General features: G+C 44.9%; 1 protein-coding gene across 9 annotated transcripts in view; it reads right to left on the reverse strand.

Annotated features, from left to right (window-relative positions):
• Nucleotides 1–963: 963 nt before the first annotated feature.
• The window catches only part of LOC115156827 (protein FAM110B), a 43,191-nt gene continuing 31,534 nt past the window's right edge, over nucleotides 964–12,620 (reverse strand). For 7 of the 9 annotated variants that reach the window (XM_029704540.1, XM_029704541.1, XM_029704547.1 and 4 more), the window contains one exon: nucleotides 964–3,739. In XM_029704540.1, coding sequence (XP_029560400.1) covers nucleotides 2,078–3,340 — 1,263 coding nt within the window. In that variant the 5' untranslated portion in view covers nucleotides 3,341–3,739 and the 3' untranslated portion in view covers nucleotides 964–2,077. Of the gene's footprint in view, nucleotides 3,740–3,970; nucleotides 4,423–12,620 lie in introns of those variants that run through there. The other 2 variants (XM_029704546.1, XM_029704549.1) reach the window with 2 other exon arrangements.

Below are 12,620 nucleotides of genomic sequence, written 5' to 3' on the forward strand. Positions count from 1 at the left end.
GCCCATCAGAAGCCTCTAAAGCCATGACATAATTTTCTAATTTACCACACTGTTTAAAGGCACAGTCAACTTAGTGTATGTAAACTTTTGACCCACTGGAATTGTGATACAGTGAATTAAGTGAAATAATGTGTTTCTAAACAATTGTTGGAAAAATGACTTGTGTCATGCACAAAGTAGATTTCCTAACCGACTTGCCAAAACTATAGTTTGTTAACAAGACATTTGTGGAGTGGTTGATAAACGAGTTTTAATGACTCCAACCTAAGTGTATGTAAACTTCCGACTTCAACTGTATGTGTGTGTCCAGGACTGCTGCTTTCTTTTATCTCCTAGACATAGGACAAACACTTCAAAACCTTGTTTCTTATGATGTCTTTTTTTGCCATTTATGAATGCGTTTCTCTGGGCTTTAGTAGTAAAGGCCAAATCCAATATTTTATACCTAAAGGGGTCCTACAATTCAAACTCAAATAGCTAAATGATCTATTGTATGAACGTCTAAACTGTATTTGAAAGATGAGAGAATCTGTCCTTTCCACATTGGTTTTAGATTAGGTCACTTCGTCTCTGAGCTCAGAGAGGAACAATTTACATAAAGAAACTGCGTTACCCACAATGAATCACTCTCCTGACATATCCCACAGCCTTTTAAACCTGGAACATGAACAGTGGCGATAGGAGTAACTGTAAACAGACTCTTTTTCAGTTTTACATACTAGCTCAGGTTCATTGTACAGTCAGTGGAGCGATACATAGAAGCATGGAAAATACATCGACAGCTTTTTTGCTTTATAGGACCGCACAAGGAAGGTGATATTGGTGACCTCTGATCTATGAGCTAACATCAACAGACTACACTCACATGGGTATTCTTCTGATCCTCCAGCAGTTAGATGGGTGATGTAACAGTAATACAGTAACCATAACTATTGTAGTAAAGAAAATGAACAGAGCTCAGTGTTTCCTCATCAAATATAATTTTAATGAAATAATACTCACATTTTTTCGACGTAGATGGCAGATGGCAAAACAAGCCATTTATTGAAATAATGCAAAATAACTAACACTGAAAACAATTAATTGCCTTAATTTTTAAGTACTGTAACAGTTCCAACTCCCATATACTGAACCATGTATGTCATCATAACAACGTCATACACATTTGATCATGAACAGGGCTTGACGCGGTCTCACAGTCAAGCCCAGAGAGAAGACTGAACAATGTAGTAAGTTACCTTGACAGGCGTCCTCTGACAAAAATCAATAAAAGAAAAATTATGTATATACATTTTCTTACAGCATTTACACACATCTTAAAGAAAAGCCAGTATCACAAAATCCAACTGTCAATAAGAACATTATGGACAACAAACTAAACAGAAGCAAAAACCACGTAATGCTGAATGGTTTCATGATGCTGCCTGAACGTTATCGCCATAGTAATGCTGAGAGAGGGGTTAAGCTGGGGTTTCCCCAGGAAGGGGGCAGGGACTGGGTCTGGAATGTACCAAACAAACTCTCCTGGTACCAAAGGGGTGAGGCAGGTTTGGACTGTACCATGCTTCCACAGTCCTTTTTTCAGGGGAGTTTTTTTTCACACACAAAGCTCAGATGCATCAGAGAGAATTATCAGACTAAAGACTGGTTACACACTGAAGCGCTGCATTCACACCCGTATGGCTTCCAGGCTTAGTGTTGTTCAGAACGAAAGGACATTAAGAAGACACACCTAAAAAGAGCTGGCATCATAATGCTGGTCTAAACAGAGAAAGCAAAACGATGAGAGAGAGAGCGCTCCGCAGCTCGAAGAGACGGCACTGAACGGCAGCCATCTTGAAAAAGGCAATTTTTTCCTAAACCTGCTGCTTTAGCTGGAGGCCGCACTGGCGGGTTTGGGTGGAAGGAGTCATGCAGATTCAGAGGACAACAAACACTGAACGCGAAAGCGACCGCAAGAGCCATCCACGGGCGCCTTGCCTGATCAATACTTTGACATTCAGAGAGATTCAGTGCGCAAGTGTCCAAAGACCTTCATTGCATCGGTAATATATATTTTTTGTTTCTTCCCTCTCTTTTAGACATGAGATACTTTCTGCGACTCGCGTGCCTGTTTGATGCTGTACAGCCATTTGATGACGCGGGCGTTGCGTTCTACGGCCGAGATCCCGTAAGGCACGCGTTCGCTCGCATCTTCCTCCTCGTCCGTCATGTCCTCGTTGCTGTGCCGTGATTGGTCGCAGTCCGAGCTGATCATGCTGGCGCTGCGGAAGTTGAGGGAGATGATGTCGGAGTTGGCACGGGCGAAGCTCTCTACGCCCACACTCTCCAGCTCTTCGGGGTCCAGCCCACAGTAGTTAAAGAAGCGCTCCACGTCGGCACCGGCTCGTGCGTAACGGTCGCTCAGGTCCGACTTAGAGCGATGCAGGGACGGCCGGCGGGCCACAGAGCTCCCCAGCTCTAGCTCCAACTGCTCAGCTGGGGCGGCAGAGGAGGGCGGCGTGGGGGTGGCCTCGCTCTCAGGGGCCTGGGGGACGTTGTCACAGAGGGGGGCAAGGACTTTGGGGCTGGGCTTAGGGGGTACGGGAGGTGCGGAGCTGCTGCTACTTCGGGCCACCCTTAGAGGCTTACCGTTGCATAGCCTGCGAATGTCGGAAGAGCTGTGGGAGGCGTGGAGGGGTGAGCGGTTAACCTCGCCCCGCTCCTCCAGCAGGCGGCGGCTGAGGTTCAGGTTGCCCCCCTGGGCGTTGCCCCCCTGTGGGCTCCGACGGCCGGGTACAGGGGGAGGCACCTTGAGGGACTCGGAGAAGGAATGGAGGCTGGTGGGCTCAGAGCAGTCCGTAGTGGTGGGGATGGAGCGGTGGGGGGCCCAGCTCCTGGCCCCAGGCTTTAGAGTAGCGCTCTTAGCGTGGCCCTCAGAGGTCGAGCCGGAGCTGTTCAAGAGGTTCTTAAGGATCTCCAGATTGAGGTTCTCTCGTTTGCTGGTGGTGGTGCACGTGTCTGACTTGGAGTTGTTGTTGGATGCCTTGAGGTCCCCCCCACCACCACCGCCCCCATTCGCCCCTCTCTTAGCCACGGCAGGGCAGACAGGCGGCTTGGCCAGCAGCGGGGGCTTAACAGGCTCCTGCTTGGCGTTGATGACCTCCTGGCTCTTGACGTACTTCGACTTGTCCGCCTCCAGCCGCTCCACAGCGCTCAGCCGCTTAGGGTTGGGCTCCACCTGGCGCCGGAAGTAGTCGGGCCCTTTGTTGAGTATGCGCAGTGGGACGGTGGAGGCAAAGGCCGCCCCATGGCCGGGGGGCTTGCTATCTGCCAGCGGCGTCAGGGTCTCGGTGGGCATGTCTGGGTGGCTCGGGGTGGCCGCCGTGGTGGCTGACGCGGGGGGTGGCTCTGCTGCTGCGCGTAGGGCAGCCTGCAGGCACGCACATGAAGCCAGGCGAGCGGAGAATGGGGGCCGTCTCCACTGGCCTTCAACAGCCAGGTCTCATCCCCACAGAGCATCAATCAGCCCCTACTGCTGCCCTGCTCCTACTGCCCCAGAGTCTGCCCGCCCCAGGGTGGAGCGACAGAGACAGAGAGAGAAACAAGAGGAGTGAAAGAGAGGGAGAGTGGGGAGAAGGGAGAGGCAGAGCGAGTGCAGGGGCAGTGGTCCGGATCAGTAGGCCCAGGGGTGTAGGATTGTGGGAAGGAACAACCTTGTCTCACCTCCTTTGTTCGCCCACGACTGGAGGCAGCAGATCTGAAACAAAAAGAGACCAATCGCATTAGGGGATCAGGTGACATCACGGTCATAGCAACAGCATGAAGAACTGGGTCACATGCATGTACTTGACTGTTGAGGGGCACACTATATAAACACACACCTATAGGAACACATGCAGACACACACACACGCAAACGCACACACACTTAAACACAGAGGGAAATATGTTCCTAGTCAAAAGGAGGAAGGCTGAGTAGAAAAGCATACAGTTAGCCATGTCTTTTCCCTGCATTCTGCTCTAACATCGCAAGTGTTATGAAGAACCTCATTGTCTGTCAAAAGTCAGAGGAGTGCGATTATTCCAGCTCTCCCTCAGATACACACGCACACGAGAAAGTGCTGACACAGCCGCCAGTGGTGTGTTTTTCCCACCACAGAGCCAGAGAGAGAAGGGACTACGAGAGTGCGATCAGATACAGGAACAGAATGGCAGAAAAAAGGAATGAGAGACAGAAGAGAGAGATCGAGAAAGTGCAGAGTGAAATATAGGGTGCAGAGTGAAATGTAGACCAAAGAACCTCAAGGCTGTTGGGGGGGGGGGAGAGAGAGATCATAAATAAAAGTAATTACAGTGGCATCAGGGACAGGGCTGTTTGTGTGCCGGCCAATGGACAGGGAAATTGCAGTGACAAAGCAGTTTTATGGCCCCACTGTGTGTGTGCGCGCGCGAGTGTGTGGTTGCTCTGCCTGCGACGTCATACATTACTGAGGGGGAGGGAGGGAGTCTGGGGCGACGCGGGGCAGACGCCTGGACTGATTCAGTAAAACGTAAAACACATGGCTGGCGGTGGCCCTAATGTCTGGCTTACTAAAGAGTAGATTAATGAGTTCATTTCAAAAGGCGCAACCTGTACGTTTCACCCTGCCTGGGACTTGTGTGTAAACTGATGGTGCGATGGGGTCTTGGACCAGGCGGATAATAACCATTTGGTTACAAAAACATCATGCAACACCCAAGTAACAGATGTGATCACCTTCAAATCAGAGTTCAACTTCACACAATAGAACAAACAGTCCATCCAAAGTCAAATAACAACCCTTACGGGGGGGGGCCGGCGACGACTTCAATTAACCGAGGCACCTTTTGACTATTATTATCGTCTCAAAATCAGTGAAATTAACAGGTTTGTTACTGCATCAGCTACAACATAATGTAATCGCATTCTGCAAACATGTGACTATCCCCACCCCATCATATCAGGAATAATTTTTTCATAGAAATGCCTGAATCCAATATCTCTGACTTTACCCAGCCGAATCACTGTGATTATACATGTTTTCTCAAAATCAAAATAATCCACAAACGGGATGGGGGTGGGAAAGGACTAGTCCCAGACTAGATTTAGATCATCCAATACTCACTCCCAATTCCCCCCCGTCGTGCGGTGTAGAAACACACCACTACAGCTTATATCCTGACCCGTCAACCACACAAAGACCTGAAGTGAGCCCGCATCCCTCTATTTAGAAATATAAGTATATTGTTAGGGGCCTGGGGAGTCCCACAGCAATCTACACAGACATATTTGCAAAACTCAATCCAGCAACGGCACAGAGTCCCAGCTCCAGCCGAGACACGCCATTGGCCACGGGGTAACCATAGGGACCCAATTTCACCATCTAACGGTAAGACACTCCAGGTAATAAACCAAATTAGGCAACTGCCTGCCTTGCCCATAGGCCCATTGCCCCACCTACATTTTTTTCAATCAAATTCGTTTCAATGAAAGACATTTGTTTGGTTTAGCCTCGGATACAGATTCAGGGGCCTCAAACCCGGCTATATGAAAACACATAGCAGGACGTCTGAATGAACAGAAACACTGCCAGGCTCAATTTCCTCAAGTCTTTACTATAGATAAGGTCATGCTTAGACCTTAGATCTACAGGACCCTGTAGATCGCCTATATTAGAATGTAAACACAAGAGAGGCATATATAACTATGACCTATGAATGTTACGGGAGACAGAGGACCATGTAAAACAGCAGGACAACAGGCAACTGATCTCTCATTAGAAGGGGGTGGGTCGATGGCAGGGCCCATCCAACGAGGCTGCAATCTGCCACCACACTGTCTGCAGTCACACACACACTTCCCCATACTGTAATTAAGGAGCAGGAGAGGGTCAGAGCCAGCACTATACACAGTAATAACAGTGAATAAAGCCATGCTCTCCTCTACCCAATATACCAAATGACTATGATCCTCCCCCTTGACTACTAGGCTAGTCGTAATAGGATCGGACCCTTTTTTTTTATTTTTATAAATGTTCCTCTAAAATGACATAACCAAATCTAACTGCCTGTAGCTCAGGACCTGAAGCAAGGATATGCATATTCTTGATACCATTTGAAAATGAAACACTTTGAAGTTTGTGGAAATGTGAAATTCATGTAGGAGAATATAACACAGGTCTGGTAAAAGATAATACAAACAAAAAATATGCGTTTTCTATCATTTTTTTTTGTTTCCGTCTTTGGGAAAGAGAGAGAAAGGCCATAATATAATATTGCCGTTTAGGCGGAATTTAGATGTTGGCCACTAGATGGCAGCAGTGTGTGCAAAGTTTCAGATTGATCCAGTGAAGCGCTGCAATACTGGACAAGTATTGCCCAAATGTGCCGAATTGGTCAATTGATACATTTAAGTACATAACTAAAGAGAACATTCAAAAATGATATGGTAATACTCAATTTAAGTTTATACACTCCCAGGAATGTCATACATGGATCATTTGCTTATACACTAACTTTCACACATCTAGATGGCCGGGCAGGGTGGGTATGGAGCCAAAGACAGCAGGGGTTCAAACTTTAGAACCCAGTTCCTACATTTGAATATAAAAAATGATTTTATCAAACAAAACGTTTTATCTCTGGGACCCTCAGGGTGACAAATCAGAGCAAGATTACTGAATGTAAGTTCATTAATTTACCGTCAGAGGTGAATGTATCAAACCGGTCACTGTGATACACTTTTTGTTGTTGTTGTACACTCTCCTCAAAAAATAGCATGGTATTTTCACTGTAATAGCTACTATAAATTGTACAGTGCAGCTTAACAATATTTTAATTTATTAACCCTTTATTCAACTAGGCAAGTCGGTTAAGAACAAATTCTTATTTACAATGACGGCCTATGAACAGTGGGTTAACTGCCTTGTTCAGGGGCAGAACGACAGATTTCTACCTTGTCAGCTCGGGGATTCGATCTAGCAACCTTTTGGTTACTGGCCCAACGCTCTAATTACTAGGCTACTTACTAGGCTACCTGCCGCACCAATGGAATAAGACATGTCTATGTCCTGGAAAGTTTGCCGTTACTTACAATGTCATGCTAATCACATTAGTGCATGTTAGCTCAACCGTCCCGGTAATGGAGATAACGATCCCGTAGAGGTTAACCTCTTACCAGCTGTGGTGGGCTTTTGTCCCCTGCCTGCCCTGCAACACTCTCCTTGTTTAGTGGGGGGGTGAATGAATTTGTATTGTATGTACTGTGCAGTATATGCATGATGTCATCACAGAGTTCAGTACCTTTTCTCCAGGCATTCAATCAGCACCTAGAGAATGGAGAATGGATGATAATTGTTTTCAGTCAGTTACCTACAGTCATGATTCCGGTAATCAAAGAAAAAGTACCTATATCAGATAAGTCCACACACAAACGTGACGCGTACACACAAACCGCTCTCTCCCCCTCTTCCTATGTCTGAAGATGCCGATTCCCCCTAATTAATACCAATGTCTTTCTCCCTAATAGGCTCTCTCTATAACAGACCTATATTCTCCATAGATCGTATTATGATAGAGCAACACAGAGATGCATAGTGTCCTTTGACCAAAATGACCACATCTATAACAGCGGTATGCTCAGAATGTTCGACCCAACGGAATCCTTCATTCTCAGAACCGCATCAGCCTAACATTCCATTCTCCTCCTTGAAAATAAATTAAAGGCCAATAGAAAAAACCCACATAAGCTGAGAGGTCAAATCCATTGCTGGTTCTGGGAGACAATCCTTTTCTCTTTTCACCCCTAGGCCCCAAACACATGACGGTCATACGAGAGGGTGTTACGTACTAGGCAGTCAGGCATTATGGAATGACTGGACTTGTATGGCTAGAGGCCCATGTTCAGTTAAATCATGTTATTGTTGTGACGAAGTGAGACGGAATAAGACTTCAATCCAATATAGCTGCAGGACTAATGCATCATGCACAGGGAAGTACTGAATGCAAAATCCTAACTCATTTCAAAGCAAGGGTGGCCTGGTGGATGCAGACTACAGTGAAGTACACAATGTTACTACTAGGCTACTCAATTATACTGTAACGAGCTAAAGCACCTTCCTCAATCACTTTGGCTTGATAATAAAACGTACGGTCAGCTTTAAGGGGCAAGGGGTTAGACAAATGTTTTGCTATCGCTAATTCTCAAGACTCAGATGTTTGCAAATCTATTGTGTTTTTAATAATAGAAGTTAATAGGTCTCTCTGCAGTCTGATTGTTTTATACTGTTCAATTAAACTTCAACAAAAAAATATTTTTCAGCATTTTCATAAATGTTTGCATTTCCTGCACTCATTTGAGAATTTTCGCACGGCCAAGTAGGGCTGCACGATATTGGCAAAAAATGTAGGCCTTATTTTTAACCAAATGTTGCAATTGCCATTTGACTTGCGATTTAGGTCAAAACACTTGGGTAAACTGTTGGAATCATGGAAAAATAATGATTATTCTAGTTCTATAGTTAGAATATAAGCGGTTACTTTGAATACAGTATTGTTTGACATGACAACAAATGAAAATGCCAGGGAGGAGTTACTGTGACTGGGTAGTAACCAAAGTGTTGGTCAGTGTTTCCTAGCGGACCCTAAAATCTTTGTCAATATTAAATGCTTTCTCTTAGCTACTCCATGTAGCTAACATATTCATGCATTTCCAATTCCTCTTTGATTTAGAAGATACTGTTGCACAAACATGCTGATTTAGGCCTACACCGTTACTGGTATCAGGCTGTATAGCTAGCTACGTTTGCTCTGACTCAGTACATATATTTGCCAGCTAGCTAGCGAGCATGACTTAGCCACAACTTGCTAAGAAAAGACAAACTAGCTGTTTGCAGATGTAAGAAACACAAACTAATGGTGTAATTATAGAACGCTAGTGGATTTATATTAAGAAGCATGTTGCATGTGCTGCATTGAGCATGTAGACTGAAGGCAAGTGTCTCATGGTCGAGGAACAACAAATGTGTTCCTTGAGTGACGGGGCAGGGCTAGCTCGTGTGGAAAAAAGACATTGGGAGAGAGCAGAGAGAGATGATTCAAGTAGCGGAGTAAACTATAGAAATGGACGTTACACATGGCATATCACATTTAACAAACCAAACATTCAAATACTGTTATAGAAGGTAAAGTAAAAACCCAAACCTGTCCGTGCATCAATACCCGTATATTTTGTAATTATTAAGGATCAACCATTAGCTGCTGCTAAGACAGCAGCTACTCTTCCTGGGGTCCAAACACACCAAAGCACCCACATTACCTATAAAACAACATATCAAACACTGAACTATGTTTGCACTGAATGAGCTAAAGACAAAAAAAGTACATCATATAACATCCCTACACCACCACATATCCACAATAAATGTTCAATACCACGATACAACAATATCACAATGTGTGCGCATTCATGTGTCGGTACCTTCGGGTGTATATATATAGTAAAATACGGTATACCGCCCAGCCCTACCCCCACATAATGACAGTCTCTGTGTTGAGTCATTCAACTGGTGGTTGAATTTTAATAGGGTTTGGAACCCTACCCATCTGTCAATGTCTTGTACACAAATCGGCAACAGACAGCGGAGATTGTGGGCCAAAATATGGGCCAGATTATCATGTCATTTTAAATTCATTTAAATTCACTTTAATGCAAAAGACACCCTGTGACCCAAAACATGTGTCCTTATTTCCCCAAAATGTTTACAGATTTATGCAAGCCTTCCTTTTCCAGATATCGGGTTTTATTGAAGATGTGCTGGCACTGCTTCACTGGACTCCTGAGAGAGCTAAGACCCCATCCCCCATCACCTCTGTGTGTGGTTCTCGGAACATGGTTCAAGCCATCTACAACTTCTCTATCTGAAGTTCACATGCAGATGTTGTTACCACAGGAAACAGAACTGTCATTCCCGGGTTTCTCATCTCAGCGAGGTTAAGGGGGACAGTTTTTTTAGAGTGGGAGGGTTGTTATTTCTTGGCTCCAGGCCCAGAAAGGTGCTTTTGGAATGGGGGATTGAGACAACCCTTTTTGGGAGGGGGGGGGGGGGGGTAGTATATGGTAGATTTTTGTGGGTAGAATAGAAAATTGCTTTATTTCCCCCCAAAATATTGCAGTGACAGTTATGAACCGTCAATACTTTTTAATCTCAATACAAGGCTTTGGATGATCTCTATCGCTCTGAGGAGATATTGACGGCAGCCAGGACTTTGTGTGTTCGGCCAACAGACACTAAAATAGATCTGTAATAGATTGGTTGTTCTTGTACACTGCAGCTATCCCGTTACATCTTGGCCAACCCCGCAGCGTAAATAAACGTTCAACCATCCAGTCTGAAAACGCTTTAGAATTTCACATAAATCTTACAACAGGAAAAGACTGTTTCAGGCCGTCTGCTATTTTTAGCAAAAAGAGGAGTCTCAGTCCGTTTAATTTGATGCTCTTTGGAAGAACGGAGAGAATGCAGGCTAAAAACGTTCCGCGAAATGTGCCAGTTTTTCCATTAAAGCATATTTGTGCTGATACGACTACTAGCAGTCCTATGTTACTTGTTTTGGATGTTGAGATAATCGATGTTGATGGTACAGGAGGAGGTAAAGCTATGAATGAATCATCTGTGGTCCGAGGCAAACAGATGTAAAGGGTAGACAGACAGGGTTTCCTAGAGAGACAGAGAATGACAGAGAAAGAGAGAGAGCGAGAAAGAGACAAATACACACGTACCATAGTCTCTATGGGAATAACACATACGCGCGCACACACCCCCACACGCGGTGACCCACTTTAAACTGAGTCTCATGTGGCAAAGTAGTGAGACTATTGTCAACAATACTGTGTACTACACCAAGTTGATGGATAACATTGTCACTCCTAGTCCCACAGGATGTTGAGGCTTGGTCCCACTTTAAAACTAATTTACAAAGGCTTTATATAGCATGCATAAAGTCAACAAGTCCTTGATTAGATTCATCAGCTGTGTTAGTGGTGGGCTACACTCTTAGCACCTTTATATCTAGAACCTAAAAGGGCTCTTTGGCTGTCCCCATAGGAGAACCCTTTGAAGAACCCTTTTTGGTTCCACGTAGAACCCTTTCCACAGAGGGTTCTACGTGGAACCTAAATAGAGTTCTACATGGAACAAAACACAGTTCTACCTGGAACCAAAAAGGGTTCTCCTATGGGGACAGCTGAAGAACCCCTTTGGAAGCCTTTTTTCTAGGAGTGTAAAACCAAGCCTACACACCCTGTAGGTCTCCAGTATCAGGACATAGGACTTTTTAATACGCGTACTGTTTATGTGTAGTGGGGTTGTGTGTACTCTCACCCTGGGTGATTTATGTGTAGTGGGGTTGTGTACTCTCACCCTGGGTGATTTGATGACCCTCTCTCCTAAATGAATGCTGACCATCTCTCCCTCGCCTCTCTCGCACACACAACCCCCCCCCACACACACACAGGCTAGGTGAATGTGATCCCACCATCAGCAGGCCTAATGGCTGCTGACAGATATTGCTAATGGGATTGCAGGGGAAGAGGCTGTTTTGGGACAGTTTGTTCAGCACAGACACTTCTTTACAACGCTGCATGCTGCCAGCACATCACCTTCGACAGCTTTATTCACGCTAGCAGTAATGTTTATTTACTCAAACTGGTCTGGGTGAATGTAGAGACTAGTCGGTGTAAGACTAATGGAATCAAACAGAGCATTGCTTAAACTTTACTGCCACTGTTGGCTAATTCGGCATTGGTTATGGCGGACCAGTCTTCTGGAAAAGCATTGAGAGATATCGTATTCTCTCTCTCACCACGTTGTAAGAGCGTGTAATGGAGTCAATAGCCTAGATAGTCCATTGCTTAGCCATACTGATTTTAAGCCATAAAGATAACTTGAACACAATTATTTTATTTTTTATTTAACCTTTATTTAACTAGACAAGTCATTTAAGAACAAATTCTTATTTACAATGATGGCCTACCAAAAGACAAAAGACCTCCTGCGGGGACGGGGGCTGGGATTTAAAAACAATATAATATAGGACAAAACACACATCACGACAAGAGAGACACCACAACACTACATAAAGAGAGACCTAAGACAACAACATATTACGGCAGAAACACATGACAACATGATAGCAACAACATGGCAGCAGCACAAACATGGTACAAACATTATTGGGCACTGACAACAGCATAAAGGGCAAGAAGGTGGCGACAACAATACACAACACGAAGCAGCCACAACTGTCAGTAAGAGTGTCTATGCAAGTCCCATCCCAATACCTTCAACATCAGCAGACATACTAAGTCTTCTACTGCATGAATACACTCTAAGACACTAATTAACATTCTGTTTTGCAGCTGCTGTACACAGCATAACCTAATCAGCACTAGGAAGCAGACTGCACTGTAGACAGGCTATATAGTAATATAGGCCCAGCCCTACCAAATCACAAAACGGTAGGCTATATTGTGTCTGCCCTACACTAACATTATTCTGTAATTGATAGATCTGGTCCAATAGACTGACTAAGTTGAAGTAGTCTAGTTTGAGGGAGGCTGGT

This window comes from Salmo trutta, chromosome 21 (assembly GCF_901001165.1).
Source record: "Salmo trutta chromosome 21, fSalTru1.1, whole genome shotgun sequence".
In the NCBI taxonomy this organism is placed as follows: domain Eukaryota; kingdom Metazoa; phylum Chordata; class Actinopteri; order Salmoniformes; family Salmonidae; genus Salmo; species Salmo trutta.